A 23,398-nucleotide genomic window follows, 5' to 3' on the forward strand; every position below is an offset into this window, starting at 1 on the left:
ATTTCATCTCGGATATGGCCAAACGGCGTTTTTTTTTTTTTTTTTTTTTTTTTTTTTTTTTTTTCATTGCTTTCAGAATCAGCGAAAATATGAGAAATAATTACTACTTTATGGCATTATCTTAAAATACCTTTTGCATAACTTATTGTATTGCGATTTCGTAAGTTGCATGTTATAGCTCATGAAATGGAACTACAATTTTCACTATTAAATGTATATGTTCTCTTAAATTTATATATTTTAAAAGCGCTCTAAAGTTAGTAACAAAAATTTTAGTTCTTACTATGTTTGAAAGTCATAGTACTTGGTACTTTTGTTTTAATGATTAAAAAATTTCCTTAAAATGAAAACTTTTTGGGAATTAAAATTATATTATAAAATAAGAAATTGAGGAAAATTATTCTGTAGTTTAAACTATAATTAGTTTATTTTACGTTTATTATATCGCTTACACTGTACAATACAAATTATAATAGCTGTCACAACAATTACAAAAACAATAAGCTTTTTGACATCAAGAATCAAATTGTATTCAACGAATTATGAAATATTTCCGCGAGGGATGAAAGAGAATTTTAAATTATAGATAAAATTATTTTTTTATGAACATCAACTTAAAGAAGGTATAAAATAAAATGAATTCATTTGATCCACATTAATATTATAAAAAGTTACAAAAAAAGAAATGAAACGGAACAAACATATTTTATACTATTTTATGTAGTGTATAAAGATAGATTTAAACATATTATAACATGTATAAAGATATAAAGTTATACTTATTATAATATATCAAGTTCCATTCATTTAAAATTTGCGCCTTGAATTAATTTTTTTCTAAATTATATAAGGTAAAAGACCCAGTTATTGACCTTGGCCTAGTTGATTGACACTTACAATTTTATTCCAATTAAAAAAATGAAATGTTCTCAAAAAAACCATTTATCTTAAAATTTATAATTCAAAAATTATATTTATTAATTTATTAGAGTCGATTTGTTTTATTTAATTTAAATAAAATTGCAAGTGTCAATAACTAGTTCAGTGTCAATAACTGGGTCTTTTACCTTACTGTCAATTTTTTTCAATATGTAGTAATGCTTAATCCATTAGGTAACCGGTGTCCATTATTATGACTGACATTTAATTGTCTACCTGCCATCCCACCTCCACATGAGCTACTCCAATCAGCAGTGGGCACTGGGGTTCGATAAAATTTCGATGAAGTCTTGTTAAATACAGGTAATAACTCATTTGCTTCATTGGATAATGCCTAAAAAAATTGTAAACAAAAAAAATTTTAAGTATCAATTGTGAATAAACAGATCAATTAACTCAACAATAATAATTTTATGAAATTACTTGAACAAATAAAATACCTTTAGATAAATAACAGCATCAGTTCCATATCCTTCACAACTGAGTACTATAAGATCACCATGAAAATATCTGGCATATAATCGTGATAATGGAAGACCATAACCATATCCAGCCAATGGAACTGTATGGGCATCAGATTTGCTGGGTTGTGGTGCTGTACTGTACATGTATTTAAAGAGCTGATCCATCTGCGAACGTGGTATTCCACCACCACGATCTGACATCTTAAATAATTTAAGAGATGTGATTGTTAAAGTAGACGTGTTAATATATAACAAACAACGTCGTTCACACCTTCACACAAATGTCCTCTTTTCCACGCACAATATTCACTTCTATTGATGGATAGCTATCTGAACGACCATCATAATACTCCATTATTGCTCTCATACTGTTTTTGAAAAGTTCAAACAGCATATGATACAAATGACTTGGAACATAAACTATTCTAATTTGATTGCCATTTTCGAAATCTGAAAAAATTAATAATTAAATTACCGACATAAAATTATTACCTAATTAATTGATCATTAAAAAAAATTATTCAAATGACTTGCCATTATGTTGCTTAATAATTAGTTCTGGACTTGCCAAATAATATTGATCACAAAGAAATCGCGCATTTTCGTACGAGTCTCTAATAACACTTACTACGTCACAAGATGGATCAATGCAACCGACGTGTCTATTATCACCATTTAACACTCCTCCAAAAAGTAATGCTATAATATTCAACAATATAAGTTCATTATTTATATTTATGTTCGTCAAATCTCTAACAAATATTTGATATAGATTAAAATATTTTAATTGACTATTGATATATTTTTTATTTATTATTTGATACTTCCAATATATCTATAATACTCACTATGTTGATTAATTAGCATTCTTATTGAAACTCTTGACATAAAAAATCTGTCCAAAAAGTACTGAATGTTATTTTCCATTTGTGCATCTACATCATGAGATTCTTTCAACTCGAGAATACCTTTTGCCATTACTTCCACCGTATCTGAATGACGATTTCGTATTTTTATGAGTGCTTGACAAAATCTGAAAAAATCACTACTTAATATATTACTGTAAATAAATATAAATTTAAACACAATCTTCACACCCAACTTAAAGAATTTCACAAGAAATTTTGACCTAAATAACAACGATCAAACAGTAATTAGAAGATCTAATATTTCATCTTTTTTAGTGTGATTTGACTAAGTCGTTAAAAAATACAAAATTCTAACTATTACACAGCTGAAATATTCATGTATATATATATTGTACAAAAAGTTACAATACAAATTTAAAAAAATCATACTTTTTGATAACTAATTGATGATGAGATCAGTGTTTTTACCTAAATTTTCTTTTATATTATTGTACATAAATATATTTCTATCTTTAAATCGTTCTAAATTTATATAACTCTATAAATTGGGTTTTTTTAATTTTTTGGAAAAGTTTTTTCCCATTCCTCAACATTCACCGTTCTTTTTCTAGAGCATGAGCTAAGTTCAACCAATGATAAATAAAAATAAATATGTCTCTATTACTGAAGTGTGCGTTATAAAAAGCTTAACACAAATTTTAACTAAAAAAACATTTATTATCTGTTAACATAAAATTAGTATCTCAGTATAAAATATAATCTCGTCTTACTTCCATTTGTACAAAAAATTTCATATTATCTATACAGTATGGTATGAGAAAAAAGTATTCATACTTATCTAATGTTGTTTCATTGACTTCAGCTTTTTCAAAATGAATTATTTCTTCAAACGATGTAACATATAAATTATTAACTATCCCAAGACTTGGCATCCTTAGTAAATGTTCAGGTAATAGATGAATTTCTTTCATTATATTAGCAAGTCTTACTGGAAGTTCTTTCCTTAAGAATATGAAAGATTTTCTCTCACAAGCGCTCAGACCTAAAAAATAAAGACAAAATAAATAAAAAATTCTCATTACATGCTCAGTTTACAATGTGATAGTAAATTTAAAAAATTGAACAAGAGATATTATTATATTATTGATAAGATTATTTTTCTTCTCTAAATTTTTATATTACTCATAAAAGAATGATTCTTTAGACATTAAAGTATAGATAATATATATGATAATAAAAAATAAAAGTTATACGAATATATTTTTGCATGAAGGATAATAGACAAAGAACGGATATATCAGTTTATTCAGATAATTAAAACTATTCATGTCGACTTAATAGTACATACTTGTTATATTGAGCAACAAAATTAACTTTATTAATATAATTATACACTATCGTGCTAATATGATACTATTTTGGTAATTTAATTAAAAAATTTAATGTAAATGCTACATAAAGATAACGTTCTAGATGGAACCGTTATTACATATATATATATATATATATATATATATATATATATATATATATATATATATATATATATATATTTATTAAATCAAAGATGGTTAATAATATAATATAAGAATAGATTCTTTGTGAATAGAGATGTAACTGAGTTAAAAATTCAGTAAATAGACTTGAAAATGATCACAATTGAAACTGAGCAAAGTTGTAATTGACTACTGTTGAATTTGATGAATAAGGTTGTAACTGATTAAAGTTCTACCTGAAGGCAAATAATATTGAATAAAGTTGAATCAGAGTAAAGATTTAAATGAATAAAGTTGTGACTGAATGAAGATGATTTTGATTAAAAATGTAATTGAGTGCAGATGTCGTTGATGGCTGTGAGTAGAGATTTTATGAGTAGACCTGTAACACAGCCATTTTTTACTCAGTGTAACTTTTTTCAGTGGCTGAAAAAATAATTTAGATAGCCCAGACCAGGACTCGAACCTGGATCTTTTGGTTACGCGCCAAATGCTCTACCAGTTAAACTATCCGAGACCTATCCGTAATTATCATTCAGTTACCTTGTAACAGGGAAAATCGAACTTCCCGGGGTCATTATCGACCACTTAATTAACGCACGGTAGGTCAGGGCTTTCCCTTACTTTTCGATTTTTGACAAGTAGTTTCGACTTGTCACCGGGCGTGCTAATCGAAAGTCCCCACTACAGTCCCCGTAAAATAAAGCGGGGCATAACAATAGGAAAGTTCGAGAGCCGGAGTTGGAGGGTTATAAAAGAGCCGACAGGAGGGACATGGAGGCTTTTTCCCTTCTGGAAGCCAGTGGCCTTTTGTCCTTGTGAATCAGTGACCTTGTTGAGATCAGTTTAAGTCAATAGAGTGCAAATTTGGACGTCGAGAATAAAGAGCAACTGCAGAGGAAGTTATCAGGGCATTTTTGGAATTGGACAACCCTGCCGCACCCTGTTTCAAGACGACAAGACGCCAAGCAGCTAAGCCCGCCAAGTTGGATCGGAGTATCAGTCGTCGTTGAATAAAACAATAATTGAGTCTCCAGGTATTTTCGATTATTGTAGACCAGATTTGATTATTGATTTAATTAAGAGGCTGAAATAATTAAATTTAATTTCTCAAGCGGTCATTTTTTATATTAAAGAATTCGTACTTTAGTTTTTATTGTCAAGGTCAAGTAGTTAGTTTTGTCGCTGAACTTTTATATTTAATGGATAAATTGTTAATTTATTGGTAAAGAATTTATTAGTAATTTATTATAGGCCTGTTGGCTATAATAAATTAATTTTAGTTAGGAATTTTCGAGACAGAATTTAATTAAGAAATATCGCTTAGAATTTATTTAAGGAGGATTAAGAATTTAAATCGAAGGTCGGAATTTTGTGTTAAGTAATTGTTAGGCGTAATTTTGGTAATTTTGGAAAATGCGAAGTTTTGAGATTCAGTTTTATTGGTAGTTAAGATGTATGAATAAAGTAGAGAACTCTATAGAATGAAGTTAGCGTCGGTGGACGATTTTATATGGAAGTTAGGTAATTATGGTATTATATGGTATTCCGTCAGGTAGACGAGGTTGTTTATGTGAAATTAGTTCAGATAATTGAATAATTAAGAAGTTTTTATTGGGTAAAAGATGTTGTTTGTTATTCCGTCAGTTGGACGAGGGTTTAAGAAATTAAGAATCTAGATGCGTAATGGTCTATGATTAAAATTAGAAATTAAGAATCTAGATGCGTAATGGTCTATGATTGAATTAGGAAATTAAGGATAGATGCGTAATGGTCTATGTGGAGTTAAGAAATTAAGGAGATAGATGCGTAATGATCTATAGTTGAAAGAATTTAAGGATATTTAGTTGTAAGTTTTGGCAAGTGCCTGCGTAGGTGAAAGGTCCTCACAATTAAGTAATTGATAGGTTAATTTTAAAGGTAATATTATTAAGGAATTTTGTTAAAATAAAATTGTTTACATTGAATAAATAATTAAATTGTTAATAATTGTTTCTCAGTATTAATTTTTCAGCCTTTCTCAACTTCTCACGAGCCGATCTTTCCTTCTCATGCTCCCCGGTTTCTGGGACACCGAGTATAAAATCCCAGTAGCGCCCTTTTCAAAGAGGAAAGGGGTGACCAATTGGACAGGGCTAACCACCCCGTTACAACCTATTAAGCTCAACTAAGTAATTCTCATATGGCCAGGAATTCTTAATGTATATTTAATATATGAAGATCGGTGTTTTAAATTTATTAAATCAAAGATGGTTAATATTATAAGCCAGACTACCCGATCCAAATTGTTGGATAATGACTAATTTTTCATTATTATTTCTTCACCATAATATTTTATCGGTATGAAGTCTCAATACCATCAGAGAAAATTTAGGTGAAAATAACAATTAAAATTTGTTTTGACAATTATGATTAGAGAATAATGTAATTTTTTACTCAGTGTAACTTTTTTCAGTGACTGAAAAAATAATTCAGATAGCCCAGACCATGAGAATTACTCAGTTGAGATTAATAGGTAACTGAATGATAATTACGGATAGGTCTCGGATAGCTTAACTGGTAGAGCGTTTGGCGCGTAACCAAAAGATCCAGTTTCGAGTCCTGGTCTTTCAATTAATAATTTCAATTAATAATATGTTTGGAAAATAAAAAAAATAAACAATATCAAATAATTATAGCTAAATATAAAGACATTTACTAAAATATTAGATCATATCATTATACAAAATTAAAATTGAAAAGGCCTAAAATTAGAAAATAGACCATTAAAGCAATTAAAATTTTTTAAAAATGGAAATATAAACAGAAGAAACAAAGGAAATTAAAAAAAAAAATGACAAACCTAAATTCAGACAATTCGATTAAAAGACATCAAGGTTATTTGATATATACACAAATGAACAACTCTGAATATAGAAAAGCTTTACAAATGAACATCTCTAATTATGGACAAGAAAATTCGGAAATCTCTCAATAATGACATCTCTCATTAAAGAAAATAAAAAAAAAAATACAATATTTATAAATTAAAAAATAAGTAATAGTTCAAAAAAACATGTTTTAACATAAAACCAAACTAAAAAGTAAGAATAAATTTTTCGGAAAATTTAAAATTAAGTTAAAGTGATTAAAAAAAAAAAAAAAATCATTTTTATGTAAATAAGTGTGGGGATCAGATAAAAACAATTATTCAAAGGTAATATACTCTGCACCAAGACATCTTCTTCGGAGAACTTTCCTGAAAAATTAATTTTTATTAATCATAGGTAATGTCCGATTTTTTAATTTTTAGGTAGATTTTTTAGAAATCTATCTATTGAATCTTTATGAATTTTATTATAATATCATGTTAGTAGTCAAGAAAGAAAACTTTGATATAAATAACCCTCGTCATTGACTCTAGTTATCAGCGATGAACGCTGCATCAACCGCGTACTCCTATGACCTGGACAATTTGAGCGACGACGAGATGGCGGGCGATTCGTCTCAGTCATCAAATTCAGCGTATCATCAAAACGGATCATCGTGTACCGGCGTAATGGTAATTACAACCGCGCAATTAACTGCGACTCTGGCACGTGCCGGTGCTGATACTCAATCGGCACCAACCCCTCAAAAATCTACCTAAAAATTAAAGAATCGTACATTCCCGAGAAAAAAATGATCAGACCTGACCATGCCTGTTTATGTGTGATCAGGCCTGAAGTTAGACCTGATCATGCCTGTTCATGTATGATCAGGCCTGAAATTAGACATGATCATGCCTGTTCATGTCTGAAGCGTCAAATACGCTCAGGTCTGATCATTCCTGAATAGGCCTGTTCATGTCTGATGGGTTAAATACGCTCAGGTCTGATCAGGCCTGTTCATGTCTGATCAGACCTGTTCATGCCTGTTCATGTCTGAAGCGTTAAATACGCTAAGGTCTGATCAGGCCTGTCCATGTCTGTTCATGTCTGAAGGGTTAAATACGATCATGCCTGTTCATGTCTGATCAGGCCTGTCCATGCCTATAAAAGTTAATTAAATTTACCCTACGGTAGGTTTTTAATGATAATCAAAATACTTTTATTTATTGAATAATAAAATATACCGTTTATTGATAATTTACAAATTTATTAATCGAAATTAATGTACATACACTGAACATATTCAAAAATTTTTTCTTAGCATATTTGGTCCTTAGCATGAATAGGCATGGACAGGTATGATCGGGCCTGAGCGTATTTAACGCTTGAGATATGAACAGACATGAACAGGTATAATCAGGCCTGAGCGTATTTAACGCTTCAGACATGAACAGGGATGGACAGGCATGAACAGGTATGATCAGGCCTGAGCGTATTTAACACTTCAGACATGAACAGGCATGGTCAGGTCTGATCATTTTTTTCCGGGTAGATCTGATCAGACTTGCATACCCGGGAAAAAATGATCAGATCTGATCAGATATGAACAGGCATGAGTCTTCAGGTCTGATCAGATATGAAAAATGACCGTGTCTGATCAGACCTGGCCAGGCATGTTCATGTCTGATCAGACCTGTTCATGTCTGACTCGATCAGGTCCGTGAAAAAAAAAAAAAAAGATCGGTGCCGACGGGGATTCGAACCATGTACGTTGCGCTGTTCAGACTGATACTTTACCTGTTGACCCAATGACTCATCTTATCTCTATTGTACCTTTCAAACTACTTTTAGTAATTTAAATTTTATACATGACTTATCCTTATAGTTAACGGAGTTCTATACTTAATTTATTAATTATTAATAATTAATTATACACAGTAAAAAATTTCGCGTCATTGCGTCAAAAAATTTTGTGATAAAAATTTTTATGTTAAATATTTAACACTTTTTTGTGTTAATTTAACAAAATAAATGTTAAATTTAGACATAAAAGTGTTACATATTTAACACAAAATTTTTTGACGCAATGACGCAAAATTTTTTACTGTGTATATTAGAGTGATTTATTTGGGACGGCTATGTATTTTTTTCGATCCATTAACATATGGTTCTCTGTAAAGTAAAAAAAAAATTTCTTCAAGGTTTATTCCGCAATTATAATTTTATTGTTTTCTTTTAAAATTGAAGTTTTTTTTAATTAAAACGTATAGGAAATGAAAAATTATTTGTGTGTTCTACAATTTAGCAGCTTTTGACACTACTGCAATGGACCAAGGCGGTAGCTTAAAATAATAACAGACACCTTGAAAGGACTTATCGCCTATCGATATCAACTGATATATTTTGGTATTTTCACGCTATCAAACTCAAACTTTTAATAAATAATCTTAGTTTTCGCGTATTCAATAGAACACAGTAAAAAATTTTATGTCACTGCGTCAAAATTCATCGTTAAAAATCAGCGTTTTGGCATGGAAAATTAAAAAGTTCATGCTTATATAAGCCGAAATTTTAGATGAAAGTTGTACATTTAAAATTTATAAGGGGATAGAAACTGATACGTCATACGGAACAAATTAATTTTAAAAATAGAACTGCAGTCTATAGTTCGATAAAATTTTTCTTCCAGACTTAAAATATCATTTAAGAGGGCAAATCATGCATGAACAGTTCTTGTCAGCTGATATATGGAGTTTTAATCCTTATCTATTTTAGGCTAGATCAGACATGATTAGACATGGACAGGTCTGATCAGGTCTGAGCGTATTTAACGCTTTAGACATGAACAGGCATGGACAGGTCTGATCAGGTCTGAGCATATTTAATACTTCAGACATGAACAGGCTTGATCAGATCTGATCAGGTCTGAGCGTATTTAATGCTTCAGACATGAGCAGGCATGAACAGGCTTGATCAGGTCTGAGCGTATTTAACACTCCAGACATGAACAGGCATGGACAGGTCTGATCAGGTCTGAGCATATTTAACGGTTCAGACGTGAACAGGCATGGACAGGTCTGATCAGATCTGATCAGGTCTGAGCGTATTAAATGTTTCAGACATGAACAGACATAAGCAGGCATGATCATGTCTGATCAGGTCTGAGCGTATTTAACACTTCAGACATCAACAGGCATGGACAGGTCTGATGAGGTCTGAGCATATTTAACGGTTCAAACATGAACAGGCACGGACAGGTCTGATCAGGCCTGATCAGGTCGGATTTCAGGCCTGATCAGATATGAACAGGTCTGATCAGTCCTGATCATTTTTTCCCGGGTAGTCAGAGATGTGATAAAAATTTTTTCTTTGACGAAAAAAATTTTTTTGGTCATCACAAAAAGTGCAAAATTATTTTTATCATTACGTTTAAATAATTTTGAAATAAAAAATTTGTTACATTTCCTATGGGATGTTTTGCTCTGCTCTGCTTTTGCCTAATATTAAAATCATTACTTATTTTATTATTTAAATAAATGTGATGTTATAATGAGATTCGGTTAAATAAATAAATTAAGACTATCAAAATATATTATAAAATCAATTTTTATATTATATTTATGATAAACTTATTCGATACGTTATGTACTTCATAGAATTGTTGTCACATAAGATAGCAGCACAGCAGGCGGGAACTTCAAGGCGCACGGATATCACCAAAGTTAAACAGCATTGAGCGTGGTCAGTAGTTGGATGGGTGACTGCTGGTGATACAGCCGTACAATTATATGTAATCATTTTTTTTTATTTTGCATATGACTCTATCAAATACTATATTCATAAAATTGAGCAAAATAATTTATTAAAAGTAACAATGGGCTTTCAGACCTGACCATGTCTGATCAGGCCTGATCAGGCATGGTCATTTTTCATGTCTGATCAGGCCTGAAGACTCATGCCTGTTCATGTCTGATCAGGTCTGATCATTTTTTCCCGGGTTACCTATAATTAATAAAAATTAATTTTTCAGCAAAGTTCTCCGAAGAAGATGTCTTGGCGCAGAGTATATTACCCTTGAATAAATGTTTTCATCTGATCCCCACACTTATTTACATAAAAATGATTTTTTTTTTTTAATCACTTTAACTTAATTTTGAATTATCCAAAAAATTTATTCTTACTTTTTAGTTTGGTTTTATGTTAAAACATGTTTTTTTGAACTATTACTTATTTTTTAATTTATAAATATTGTATTTTTTTTTTTATTTTCTTTAATGAGAGATGTCCATATTGAGAGATTTCCGAATTTTCTTGTCCATAATTAGAGATGTTCATTTGTAAAGCTTTTCTATATTCAGAGTCGTTCATTTGTGTATATGTCAAATAACCTTGATGTCTTTTATTCGAATTGTCTGAATTTAGGTTTGTCATTATTTTTTAATTTCCTTTGTTTCTTCTGTTTATATTTCCATTTTTAAAAAATTTTAATTGCTTTAATGGTCTATTTTCTAATTTTAAGCCTTTTCAATTTTAATTTTGTATAATGATATGATCTAATATTTTAGTAAATGTCTTTATATTTAGCTATAGTTATTTGATATTGGTTATTTTTTTTTATTTTCCAAACATATTATTAATTGAAATTTTTAGTGAGAGATGTCCAAATTGAGAATTTTTTATTTTACTCGAATCATTGCCAACCGTTATAAATCAATGACGACGATTGTATATATATATATATATATATATATATATATATATATATATATATATATATATATATATATATATATATATATATATATTTAAACGTATCACAAGTACGTTTAATATATTCTTTATTATTCTTAAATGACCTTGCTGGATTAAATGACGTAAGTACGCCAATGAAAACTTTTTCCACATCCAAACAAAACATACAGGACTACACATTCTCCTTAAAATAAATAAATTCATTCGAAACATCAATAATAATTAATAATTTCAAAACAACCTTCGTGTATTTCATAATCATTCGTTTCTGAATATTTCATTAGAAATTACTAGTAATTTTTAAATTTTTATTAGCAATTATTCATGACGTTGAAAATTAGGACCTAGTCATCAGACAAATGTTTTATTTTTATTTAAAAATTTATTCAGATTTTTCCTTTATGTATTTGCAAATAAAAAAAAAATCGTCATGCGCCTATTACTCCCACTAATATATTTATTTTTTCGTTTGAAGAATATTTAAATTTCAAAAGGAAAAAAGTGATTTAAAAATATTTAATATTGAAGTTAATAGCTGCAATTATAAATTTTTTAAACTACTGTGGTGCTTAGTATGGATTAATCCACAAAATGAATGTTTATTAATGAGTTTAAACCAAGCTTTTATTGGCTGCCATTAATCGAAGTAGACGATGTCTGCAATAACAGTTATTATTGCAATATATCAATTTTTAATTTATAATTTGCAATTTTGAGTCATATTGTCTACACATTTTTCTATCAATATTTAATTTTATAATAAAATTATGTGTATTCACATTTATAATTTAAAGGGTAGTCGACAAACTATTTTCATTTTTTTTAATGACTAAGTAAATTGTATGAATATTAAAAAATCATCTAAAACAGGATTTCAACTTTTCGTTTCTGTATTTTCAAAGAAAATATTTTTTATAATATTGCTATTAATAAGCGTTTGATAATTTTTAGAATTTTTCTTTACAAAAAAAAAGTATATAAAAGAAAATTTATTGAAGAATCAAAGAAATTATTGATATAATTTTTTTTAATACTTTCTCAGTAGTAATTCATGTGTTTTAAAGAACCGAAAAATTGTCAGATATCTTCTAATCAGTTAAAAATTTTTTTCAATTAAAAATTTATTTATAAAATCACAAATATGATGTTTGTTCTTGCCACTACATGTCATCTAATATATTCTTTTCCATCGATTGCTAGTGAAATTATTTAGCACAAGGATTTATTATATCAGTTCAATGGACGAGCCTACGAGATAAGCTGATAATTCTTCGGGTCAATGGCTTTTGATTTTCAAACTCAGTTAGGGTTTTGTCCCCTCATTATTTAATATTATTCAATTTACAAGTTTGTCGTATTCTAACTAATTAAAAAAAATTATGCTTGATTAATTTTTGTTATCACATGCTGTTATTCAAATAATTTACAGTAATTATTAGTGACATAATTAAACAATTATCAAGTATTTTATTGTTTTGAAAATAAAATTGAAAGCCGATTGAATATAATAATTATAATATTATGATAAAAACCTTACCAAAATCAATAAACTGTTTTATTGAAAGAGGTGATGGGTTGAACTGAGAATAAAAGTCCAACATTTTGGTGATGTTTCCTAAACAGCGACGAGTAAGCCTCATTGTAGTAATTTTGACACATAAACAACTAAAAGATAAATTTTTCACGATTGTTTAATAAAGAGTAATAACAATCAATAAATTGTCTTGATATATTCCATCTGGATTTTTTTATCGTATTGTAACTAAACGCTCTGAATGAATGGATTAAATTTATATACAATTGCAGATATATAAATATATATTATATTTGAATTATGTGATATATAACTTTTTAGAAAACATTAATCTCAAGAGTAGAATATCCTCTACATAAAGTAGTAGATTACAAAGTGTAAATATATTAAACACTAGTGTCAATTAAACATGCCAAATAGTACGTTTTATACAGGCTGTATAATACATCTATTCCGTCCTTAGTCACATGACATGCGACGGTACGATCGAGTAACTTCGATTTTTTCCGGCGCTATTCGCTTTTATAAATGACACACATGTATCTACTCAAACATGATTAAATATGACATACATATTCAAACGTACTTTTATAGAAGAAAAAAAAACAATAAAATTGAAAGCAGTCTTCTTAGCAGACCACCAGTGAAGTAGTGCGCTCTGTCGCTTTATTGAGTATAACATGATACTGAAGTCAAAACAGACATCTGACAATTATTTTGATTTTTATTATTAAAAAAAAATTTTTTAAAAGTTTGCGCTTATAATTTTTTTTTAATTTCTAAGATAAAGTACCCAGTAGCTGCTCAGGAACCCAGTACCTGCTCACTCCATGTATTTTTATTCGCCCGGTCACGTGGACGGAGTAATAATAGCATTAATACTAATTCATTAACAGTGTGTTGCGTGTTGATGCATACTGATAGCGCCACCTAAAATAATGCTTAACATTCTTTCATGCTTAACGTATACACGCATACACACTCATTTTTGACTAGTATATGTGCGTGCACCCAGTCAATATCTGCATTTGTGAATATAGATATATAAGTACACAGAGTGGGCAGGTATTGGTTCTTGAGCAGCTACTGGGTACTTTACCTTAGATGTGAAATTTTTTTATTAAAATTTTTTCATAACAATTTAGTTATAAAAATCTAAAAAATTGACATCTCTTTTTGATTTCAGTATCATGAGAAAAACATGTTTCCAAATGCAGTGCCAGACACTTTTGCGGATGCATCAGAGTATACGAATTTAAAATATAATTTTGATGACAGTATTTTAGTTTGCTATAAAAAATTTGAATTTGTATATTGCAGCTTAGAATTCATAGGAAATGTGTCAATCAAAATGATCGATGCAATGAATAATGATAGGAATAACGCACTGTATTTTCAAGCCCAATGCATTCGTGGACATTTTTATAAAAAGTCAATCGGTAAACAAAATCAGCACATCTTCTATTTGATTAATTGATTGATACTCTTCTAATGACTTACTGAAGATGTACTTCAAATCCAAAATAGTTTTCAATATCAGCCACAATTGCATTAAAAAATTTTTGTTTTTTTTTTATCAGTATACTTATTCAGATTTAATAATAAGTAATAGTATTGATAAAAAAAGTTCAGTTTTTATTTACAGTAGAGTCTCCTCAACTTCAAATGAGAGGTGCCCCAAATTCCAGGAATTGAAGTTAGAGAATACACGGCAGTAGACGAGTCTCTCCATATTTGTTATCGTGTACGGGAGAAATACATGTCGCCGACTGTAGAAGTAAGGACAACCCTCTTGTATTGGAGATTAGTTAAAAAAGTGTCCACTTGTAAACAGCAAATTATTGTTCGAACCACGAAGGCTAGATAGACCGGTCAACTATTCAATCCGTCAGAATCGGTCAGAAGCCCATAAACCAGTAAAAAATTTATTCGGTCATTTATTAGACCCTCTGATTTTATCACAATCTAATTAATGACTATAAAATGTATATTTATAATTAATATAATACTTAAAATCTTTTTTGATTATTAAATTTTATTTTGTTCTAATTTTTTTAGTGAACGGTTATATCGAGGAACGAATTGTTAGAAGAAAAAATTGCTAAACAATTAAAGAAAAAAAAAGTTGCAAGCTAGTAAAAAATATATTTTTAAATAAATAAGCTTAAGCTTTAATTGAAAAAAAGAAGAATAGAAAAATTTCAAGTGAATCAGAAGAATTATCGTCATCAAAAGGAATTAATACAATTTTGTTAATTCTTGGTAAATACATCTCGGCAATCATATCTCAGACAATAATATCTCGTGTGTTTTGGCCTTTTTTTAGCATAAACACACCCACAAAACATGTTAAAAGGGCGCAACACGATTACGGGCGTTTGTGTTGGCCTATTTTCGAGCATGTTATTTCTGAGATATAAAGAGGGGTAGCCAATTATTATTAATTCTATATTATTATTAGTAATATTATAATTAAGCAGTAAAATTTTTGGAAGCCTAGAAAGTCCTGAAAAAAAGATATTAAATATTTATATATTTTTGCCTTTACCATTGATCCTTATGGAAAATCAAAGACTTTATTTTATTTCACAAAACTGGACGTTCAGATTCTTATAAAAATTAAGACAACGAGAGAAAATAACATCTACAACATATTTAATAACAATCAGTATGATTTCCGAGAATATCAAAATATTTATTAATAAAAAACATTCAAAATTTATCACTATCTCTCTTTCTCCAACGTGATTTAGTATAGGGAGTACTACCTTAATAAGTTAATAGTTTTTTATAGCTTAGTATAGAAAAAAAAAACCTTAATCGGTCAATAATTGGTGCATTTACCCTAGTTCAACATAATAATTTCCAAAATACCTGCGTTGCAAGTAACACATTCATTTTTTGAAATCCCTCCGGTTTCAAATGACTTGGAGATAATTTGAAACCTATTTTCATATTCATTTTTCCATACGCTTCAAGCTTCAGGAGTACTTCCCAATGGAGCATTTTAACAATACCATCAGGAGTCTGAAAAGTATTTTATATTAGTACATATCTATATCATTTTAAAATTTTTGAATTACCCAAAAACACGGAAGTTTAATTATTCCATTTCTAAAATTTTTCAACAAATGGCAGAAGTCGGATGCAAACCATAACCTTCTATTAGCATCGTAAGGATGCTCACAACTGAATTTTTGGTCATCTATTCCAAATATTTTCCAGGCACCTCTATTCCATTGTGCAGCATCAGTAGTCACACAGTCAACTTGAAGACCAGCTTTTTCAAGCAGCAGTATGCATTCTGTTATTAGCTTATGTAAAATATCACTGGTAACAGAATTCTTACTTAAAAAGCTTCCAACGACTTGTACCCAGTCGCCTTGAAACGGCTGAAACATGAATACAAGAGCATGGTCAGCTCTTGTATTTAAGTACTTTTGTGGTGTATGATCTCCTAAGTCGACAAAACCATCAAATTTCATCGTTCGCGAATTTAATTTCACCCCTTCACTCAAGGCTACTTCATCAATAAGAAGTGTACCTAATGAAAAAACGTAATAACAATATTAAAATAATAACAATAAATGAAAAAAATTATTTAGCATAAAAAAAGCTAGTAGAGACAAACTACTTGAGAAATTCCAAGATAAAAAAAAATAAATAAATAAGCATAAACTTAAAGCCAATTACGAAACTGTTGGTTCTCTAAAGATTAGGGTGTGCAAAAAAAATCAACTAATTTTTTTTTTCAAAAAGTTTTTGAAATTTCGTTAGAAGATACCACAATTTAAAATTCAGTTAAAATTTGAGCTCTTAATATCAATATTTATAGGTCGCGAACTGAATTTTTCGATTTTTCGTTTAATTCATACGGAAAAAAAAATTCCAGAAAGTTTGGATTTTCATTTCTCTTGATTGAACCAACTTTGCCGAACAAACAACTAATATTTTTATAGGAAATTGAACGCTGATTAAAAAAGGTTTCTTATTTTTCGATAAATTCAATCTTTCGAAAGTGGTTTTTTTGAAATGACTTTTAAACGGCTTTACCGATCAATTTCAAAAACTAATCAGCTCTTAACATTAGAAAACCACGTCGATTGCCGCCACTCCAGTCAAAATCGGTTGATTCGTTCGTGAGTTATCGTTGACGAAAGAAAACCGAAAAAAGTTATTTTTCGGAGTTACTCCGAAATTTCTAGTTTGACCAATTGAAACTTAGAGATTCTTTATGATGCTCAAAAAACTTTTTGCACACCCTAATAAACATAAATAAAGCCATTGAAAATTAGTATAATCGACTATTTCATATTGTTAGTAACTACTGCTAATTATAAAATGTTAATTTTACTGCAGAAGCGTGATCAAAATTTGGACAATGATACCCCTTTTAGAATAAGTTTCCATACGTGAAGCTCTGTACGCAAGTGTCTCAAAAATAGCTTTCGGGAAACCAAACGCGCTATCTAATTTTTGAATGTAAGAATTCAATGTATCCTTACATGGAAGCGGTAAACTTGTCTTTCTCTCAGACGATCATACAACGCGGAGTTTTTGATTCGCATTAGTAGACATTCATACACCCATTCGACATCATATCTTCTTAGCTTGGAGTTTTTTTAATTTAGCACAATCAAAACAAGCTCGTACTGCTTTTTGTTGAACTTCAGGTAAATCAGCTATCGCTTTTTCAATTACTTCAGTTTCAACAGCAGCGCATTTCAACTTTTGCTCATCTATCAATTGAGATAACTCTATGTTCTTTACATAAGAAGCAATGAAAAAAATAGAAACATTATTAAAATACTACGATCAATAATTTTGTACAAATACAACCTTTCGCTGCAGGCGTGCGGATTTTCGCTTCTGCAATTTCAATTGCTGTTTCAAATTATTACATTGCAATTTCAAGTCCTTAGTAGATTTATTTTGACGATTTTGTAGTTGGCGTCTCAAAACACGACAAGACTGGCATCGAATAATACCTTGATAGTGTTGATGCTTCTCATCAGTTAATATATTTACACAGCTTAAAGAACATCTATAAAAAAAAAAACCGTTATTATTCACCGATTTATGTTTCATTCGTAAGTGAATCAATATTAAAAATTTAGTAGCGCAAAATATTAGTGATAATTTTTAAGAGTTTTATTTTGAATAGTTTCATAATCCTTCATCATAAAAAAAGTTAGTTAAAATTATTACCTTTCAGAATCAAATCCTGTACCATCACAAAAAACACTGCTTTGTAACTGTTTCAATAAGTCCCAAAAATCTTCAACTATCAACAGATCAAATGATATCCCAGTTGATTTATTGGTTTTTATGTTTGTTAACTAATTATTTAAAAAAATTTTTATTTTAGAATGTAAATTCAAGTATACCGAAAAATAATTACTAAGGGCTAAAATAATTTACCGTAATATTAAACTCCTAATCAATTTTAACGTGAAATTTTAACGAAAGAGATTTAGGATCTGCATAAAATAAATAAACTTATATGACAATCCTTTACGTCACTGGCCCAGCTCCATTTTTCAGGTAACATTTTAGTTCTTAAAATTTCGATTAATTCCATAATAGTTAATTTTATTAAAGTATCTTCTGTACTTAAATTTTCACTTAGAGAATCGGGTGGAAGCTACACAACAATACAATAAAATAATTAAAAAACAGTGAAGTAGTGACAGTAAATTCATCTCAAAGACGCAATTACTCACCTCGTAATTAAGATTAGGAGTACTGGCGGAAGTATCTTGGTGACTCACTTCTACATGAAAATCTAGAGAACCAACAAGAGTTTCATCTTTAGAAGTCCTTGGAGGTGAATTTTCAAGCGTTGAAACATTCTAGAATTGATAAATATATATTTCATTCTTATGGCGTATATTTCATCGATTGAGCAAATTATAGATATTTTAGAACCGTCATAGTACTTACATTATTAGGATTCGACGGTAAATCACTGCGTTCTAAAGACGTATTATTTTTAATTATTGTTGGAATTGCATTTGGTTTTAATGTATACTTTTTCGGTCAGATACAAAAATATCACTATTAAATAATTCTACGGTATCTCTTTTAATAATATCATCATTTGAAAAATGTAATTCACAAATAAACTTATTGGCAGTTAAGTCTTGATTTAACCCTGAGCTCCATTTCCTTAATTTTTCAGGATCCTTTGAAAAATATAAGAAAGTTTTCATAACCCTATACTTTATCATATTATGAGTGACACATGATAAATAAATTTATTTTAATCTAAATAATAAATAAATACACTTGTTATAAATTATGAAATAAAAATTTTAAGGTTACCTTTGGAATTTTGAATAAAGAAATCTGACGCAGATTGCAATCATTATTTTTTTTACGCGCATTTTTTCTCCCACTTTCACAACTAAGCACTGAACAAGTTTTCACCATTTTTTAATCAAAATGTAATTTTATAACGTAAAAAAACAAATAATATACACTAAATAATTTTTTAATTTATCACTTTTAATGAAAAAACAATACTACATAGTCATGTGTGGTCATGCGCATTAGAAACCTCAAGCGGATCTCCACAACACCACTGCTATCTGGTGACCAAATATAAACTAAAATCTTTACACGGATACGGGGACGCTATAACAGCTGAAAACCCTATCCCGATCGTCCTCCTTCTATCTAGCCTTCGTGACGGCAACACTACATATTACAATAATAATAATAACAATAATATCGTCTCCATAGACTTCTGTCGACTCGTTTACTTGTTACAAGTTTTTGTATTTCAGAGGTTATATTGTCAAATTTAACATTTAAAATATTAATATCTTATGAGAACATAGTAAGAAATACTTTAATAAATATGAGTATCAAGAGTGACAGTAGTCAATTGTCAGGTATGCATTAATTTTATGCATTTTAATATCTTAACTTAGTTAATTATCACTTTATATATACTTACTATTTAAAACGAATATAATACTTTCAGAGTAAAAGTACTTTGTTGATAAATTTTGTTTTTTAAAAATATATGATTGTGATTATCTATATGTTATTCCATATTACAAATTTTTCATTCAAATTAATTGTTTAATCTATTTTTTTAACGTTTAGATCAAAAAGGAATAATTGTTAATTATTGTATTTCAGGACTCTCTGGTATCTCGAACTTATCATGTTCAAGTTCCATGTATTTATCAACAAAAGTTAAAAATAAGGAATTCTCGTTGAATAAAATATTAGAGGCATTAATAAAATGCGAAGAATCTATTTACCAAATAGCTCATCGTAAATTAATTTACAAATCCATTGAAATTATTGCCTCTGAAAATGATAAATTGCAGCCGGAGTTGTTAGATAAATTAAAACAAATGTTATTAGTTCATAAAATAGATAAACATCTTGTCTTACCAAATGACAATAATAGCAAATTAACTATATTAGGTATTGAAGAAACTCCAAAGCCTGAATTTAATTATGAAGAACGTAAAGGAATTAAATTAGCTGTAGAAACTGAAGTATTGCAACGCATAAATTGTTTTATCTCAAGGTAACTAAAATTTTTAAATGAACAATCATTTTATTGAAAACTGAAATCAAAATTTTACTAAAAATACTTTATTATTAATGAAACAATCGCAATTAAAACAAGATCTTTTTAAATTGTGATATTTCAATTCCGTATATTTCAATTCCACTGTATTTAGTTCGATAAACTAACAGCTAATTACTGCACTGATATTTTTACTCAAAAATACAATACTGAATAATTTTATTTGTGAATGCTTGGTTTTTCTTTAATAAAAAAATTTATGTTATAGGTACGAAGAGTATGGAGGAAATTTAATAGAAACAATGGGAACAAAAGATTCAATAATGAAGCAACAATTGTTTGACTTTAATAAGTTAGACATATCCCACTGGAAAGATAAAATTGACGAAACTTTTGATGAATATCAACGTCATATTTTAATTTGTGCTGAATTATTAGAAGAATGGTTACAACTTAAGCATGTTGATATCGGAAATTTTAATACTAAAAATGTACAATCTAAATTACTCGAAGCAGAAATTCTTGAGATACAAGCAAAAGTCACTAAAATTAAGTATACAATATCAATGTTTAACGAAACATCAGTAACACTTGATGCATTTAGAATTATCGATCGAAAATTAGATGAAAAGTTAGATGATATATTGTTAGAAATAAAAAAAAAAAAAATATTATCCAAACAATATCAGGATTTACGTGGCACTGAATACGACGATATATTGAGGAGGTATTTAGATTTACGATCTACAATCGAGAAAGAAGAGCGTTTATTAAAAAGTCTCTAAAATTTAAATGTATCATATAATGTAACATATTCAGTTCAATTTATTTAAGTAAAAAAGTCTATTTATATTTTTTTATCGAGATCAATAAAGATTTTTAAAATTAAGTCATTCACCAGTTATTCACTGTCATCATTAATTGAATCAGCAATTATTTTTGATATATTATTTTTATCTACGATGATTCCATTTTCAAGCAAAAAGTTTTCAACATCTGAAGCATAAAAGTCAGTTCCTAATGTGTCAGATACATTGACAAAATTACCAATTACTTGGCCATTTTTATAAACAAGAAGAGCTGGAACCCCTCGTTTTTTAAAATGCTTACTTAAGCCAGCTGTCAAACCTAAAAAATAATAAACAATTAATATAAAATAATTCAAAAAACTCAAACAGTATTAAAAATCAATACAATACCAAGAATTTTACAAAATTTTATGTTTGTATATTCTTGAGCCAAATTTATTAAACTCCCATTCATAGCTTCACACGCAGGAATGTTTTTCTCGTAAATATGTACAATAACAGTCACAGACTTGTCTTCTTTATCAATAGCCTCTAAAAATTCATCGGCACTACTTAAATTAATTAAAGTACCAAATTGAAATTTATTTGCTTTCACTAGCATTTCTTTCATTCTTTGTTTTTGATATTCAAGTAAAAAATCATCTTCAAGCAATTCCGCTAATTCTGGGTCTGTTTCACTAAGATTTTCTTTTTCATCGTCCAATACACTTCTACAAGTAATACTTAATTTTTTAATTAATTGCAAACGTTCTCGTTCTTGGTCGGCTCTTTTTTCCGACTCCAATTGTTTAAATCTTTGCCAATCCTGAAATAAAAATAACCTTGTCATAGTAGCTTGTTATGATTAATAAAATTTATTATATTAATATAAACAGTTAAATTACCTTTAAAACACCTTTAGGGCCAGTGTTACTGGAAGTACCATTCCACTCATCATAACTCGAAGAAGGAATTTCCTCTGACTGAACACTTCCTTTCAATTCTGATTTTGATTCCTCAGAATCTGAATCTCCAGAATCTTTTTCTTCGTCGTCACTTGAACTGCAGTAATATTCCAATTTTTCACCCAATATTTTATCCTCTAATGTAGCCATTTTTTATTCTATCTATAAATTAGATTATTATGACACGATACTGTCCTTTTCCTAAGCACGGCAGTATAAATTATTTGTTTATGCGAAAAGTACTTTGAATTATAGGTTAATTACGGCTTATAGCTATTGAGAATTCATACTATTTGAATACTTTAATAGTAGACTCTATTAAAGTAAATTAACGATTAAAACTTAGTTGAAAAACGATATTTAAATTTTTATTTATTATATTGGAATGTGAGTATTGTATTTATATGTTTTTATTCAATCATACAGCTAAATCAAACTATAGAATATATACTCGATGTTAGGGATGGGCGATATACATCGATGTTTCGACTATCGATGTTTTTTCCGGGAAACATCGATTTTTTTGGTCGATTTTTTTTGGAATCGGAACATCGATGGTCGATGTAGAATAATGAACCATCGACATCGAAATAAATTTCTACTAGAAATTTTTTAGCGCGCGCTAAAAATTAAAAAAAAAATCTGAAAATACCCAAAAAAAAATCGTAAAAATTACAGTTATAAATATGGGAAAAAAATCTATTAAACACAATTGTTAATGACTTGCAAGTGCATTTTCATAGCTGGAATATGATCTTAGAATTCAAAAATAACGAAATAACCATATTTTCGAATTTCAGTCTGTCGTTTGATTGTATCGAATTTTTTTAATCTTTAAATGACCTACACAGTGTTTAATAGATTTTTTTCTCTTATTTATAACTTTAATTTTCCCGATTTTTTTGTTTTGAGATTTTTTTGAATTTTAATCATACTCAATCTGAATCCAAAAAATTTTTTTATGTTGATAATTTCGATTTTTCATGATTTATTGTCATTTTTTTAGTTTTTGCTATTTTTCAAATTTTGACGGCTCAACGGACTAATTAACGTTCAAATTCAGATTCAGTGAATTGAAATATATAAAAATCATGCTTGATCTAGGTCCAAAAAATTTTATTCATCGCTGTGGCTGCAGTTTTTCGCAATTTTTTGCCTTATTTAGGGTTTTTTGGATTTTAGTCAAAATT

General features: G+C 28.8%; 4 protein-coding genes and 2 long non-coding RNA genes across 9 annotated transcripts; 2 read left to right on the forward strand and 4 right to left on the reverse strand.

Moving 5' to 3' along the window:
• Nucleotides 1–420: 420 nt before the first annotated feature.
• LOC123263388 (pyruvate dehydrogenase (acetyl-transferring) kinase, mitochondrial) lies at nucleotides 421–13,161 on the reverse strand. 2 transcript variants are annotated; one of them, XM_044726120.1, is made up of 8 exons: nucleotides 12,907–13,161; nucleotides 3,107–3,314; nucleotides 2,252–2,436; nucleotides 1,938–2,102; nucleotides 1,675–1,853; nucleotides 1,380–1,604; nucleotides 1,080–1,273; nucleotides 421–831 (listed from the first exon to the last, which is right to left on the reverse strand). In XM_044726120.1, exons 1-7 carry the CDS (start codon nucleotides 13,007–13,009, stop codon nucleotides 1,085–1,087), a joined length of 1,254 nt encoding a protein of 417 aa, XP_044582055.1. In that variant the 5' UTR covers nucleotides 13,010–13,161; the 3' UTR covers nucleotides 421–831; nucleotides 1,080–1,084. The 2 variants fall into 2 exon arrangements, with proteins under 2 accessions (XP_044582055.1, XP_044582056.1); XM_044726121.1 differs by having other exon boundaries at nucleotides 421–849; nucleotides 1,072–1,273.
• Nucleotides 13,162–13,472: 311 nt separating this feature from the next.
• On the forward strand, nucleotides 13,473–15,039 carry LOC123263430. Of its 2 annotated transcripts, none has more exons than XR_006509161.1 (4): nucleotides 13,473–13,993; nucleotides 14,090–14,148; nucleotides 14,224–14,888; nucleotides 14,962–15,039. It is a non-coding gene; the product is annotated as an uncharacterized LOC123263430 (long non-coding RNA). The 2 variants fall into 2 exon arrangements; XR_006509162.1 differs by having other exon boundaries at nucleotides 13,473–13,968.
• Nucleotides 15,040–15,644: 605 nt separating this feature from the next.
• Nucleotides 15,645–18,249, reverse strand: LOC123263407. 2 transcript variants are annotated; one of them, XM_044726158.1, is made up of 5 exons: nucleotides 18,112–18,249; nucleotides 17,743–17,947; nucleotides 17,292–17,667; nucleotides 15,987–16,447; nucleotides 15,645–15,930 (listed from the first exon to the last, which is right to left on the reverse strand). In XM_044726158.1, the coding sequence occupies exons 3-5, from the start codon at nucleotides 17,311–17,313 to the stop codon at nucleotides 15,754–15,756; spliced, it is 660 nt and encodes a 219-aa protein (XP_044582093.1). In that variant the 5' UTR covers nucleotides 17,314–17,667; nucleotides 17,743–17,947; nucleotides 18,112–18,249; the 3' UTR covers nucleotides 15,645–15,753. The 2 variants fall into 2 exon arrangements, with proteins under 2 accessions (XP_044582093.1, XP_044582094.1); XM_044726159.1 differs by lacking the exon at nucleotides 17,292–17,667.
• A 162-nt stretch (nucleotides 18,250–18,411) lies between these two features.
• Nucleotides 18,412–19,655, reverse strand: LOC123263426. The gene is made up of 4 exons (XR_006509157.1): nucleotides 19,228–19,655; nucleotides 18,847–19,088; nucleotides 18,627–18,755; nucleotides 18,412–18,547 (listed from the first exon to the last, which is right to left on the reverse strand). It is a non-coding gene; the product is annotated as an uncharacterized LOC123263426 (long non-coding RNA).
• On the forward strand, nucleotides 19,572–21,341 carry LOC123263395. Its single transcript, XM_044726135.1, has 3 exons — nucleotides 19,572–19,799; nucleotides 20,053–20,452; nucleotides 20,724–21,341. Exons 1-3 carry the CDS (start codon nucleotides 19,766–19,768, stop codon nucleotides 21,238–21,240), a joined length of 951 nt encoding a protein of 316 aa, XP_044582070.1. The 5' UTR covers nucleotides 19,572–19,765; the 3' UTR covers nucleotides 21,241–21,341.
• On the reverse strand, nucleotides 21,208–22,630 carry LOC123263397 (phosducin-like protein). Its single transcript, XM_044726138.1, has 3 exons — nucleotides 22,149–22,630; nucleotides 21,655–22,069; nucleotides 21,208–21,583 (listed from the first exon to the last, which is right to left on the reverse strand). The coding sequence occupies exons 1-3, from the start codon at nucleotides 22,356–22,358 to the stop codon at nucleotides 21,357–21,359; spliced, it is 852 nt and encodes a 283-aa protein (XP_044582073.1). The 5' UTR covers nucleotides 22,359–22,630; the 3' UTR covers nucleotides 21,208–21,356.
• Between the last annotated feature and the right edge of the window lie 768 nt (nucleotides 22,631–23,398).

This window comes from Cotesia glomerata, linkage group LG4 (assembly GCF_020080835.1).
Source record: "Cotesia glomerata isolate CgM1 linkage group LG4, MPM_Cglom_v2.3, whole genome shotgun sequence".
NCBI classification, from domain to species: domain Eukaryota; kingdom Metazoa; phylum Arthropoda; class Insecta; order Hymenoptera; family Braconidae; genus Cotesia; species Cotesia glomerata.

What these genes read in the sequence shown, in the direction of transcription:
- LOC123263388 (XM_044726120.1), bottom strand. Translation starts at nt 13,009, where the DNA reads ATGAGGCTTACTCGTCGCTGTTTAGGAAACATCACCAAAATGTTGGAC. An exon ending in AAAACAGTTTATTGATTTTG is followed by an intron (nt 3,315 to 12,906) that starts GTAAGGTTTTTA and finishes TTTATTTTTTAG; the next exon opens with GTCTGAGCGCTTGTGAGAGA. An exon ending in AATGAAACAACATTAGATAA is followed by an intron (nt 2,437 to 3,106) that starts GTATGAATACTT and finishes TGATTTTTTCAG; the next exon opens with ATTTTGTCAAGCACTCATAA.
- LOC123263407 (XM_044726158.1), bottom strand. Translation starts at nt 17,313, where the DNA reads ATGGAAACTTATTCTAAAAGGG. An exon ending in GGAAACTTATTCTAAAAGGG is followed by an intron (nt 16,448 to 17,291) that starts GTATCATTGTCC and finishes TTTTTTCATTAG; the next exon opens with GTACACTTCTTATTGATGAA. An exon ending in TTAAACTTCCGTGTTTTTGG is followed by an intron (nt 15,931 to 15,986) that starts GTAATTCAAAAA and finishes AATACTTTTCAG; the next exon opens with ACTCCTGATGGTATTGTTAA.
- LOC123263395 (XM_044726135.1), top strand. Translation starts at nt 19,766, where the DNA reads ATGAGTATCAAGAGTGACAGTAGTCAATTGTCAG. An exon ending in TGACAGTAGTCAATTGTCAG is followed by an intron (nt 19,800 to 20,052) that starts GTATGCATTAAT and finishes ATTGTATTTCAG; the next exon opens with GACTCTCTGGTATCTCGAAC. An exon ending in ATAAATTGTTTTATCTCAAG is followed by an intron (nt 20,453 to 20,723) that starts GTAACTAAAATT and finishes TTTATGTTATAG; the next exon opens with GTACGAAGAGTATGGAGGAA.
- LOC123263397 (XM_044726138.1), bottom strand. Translation starts at nt 22,358, where the DNA reads ATGGCTACATTAGAGGATAAAATATTGGGTGAAAAATTGGAATATTAC. An exon ending in GCCCTAAAGGTGTTTTAAAG is followed by an intron (nt 22,070 to 22,148) that starts GTAATTTAACTG and finishes TTTTTATTTCAG; the next exon opens with GATTGGCAAAGATTTAAACA. An exon ending in AAAATTTTGTAAAATTCTTG is followed by an intron (nt 21,584 to 21,654) that starts GTATTGTATTGA and finishes ATTATTTTTTAG; the next exon opens with GTTTGACAGCTGGCTTAAGT.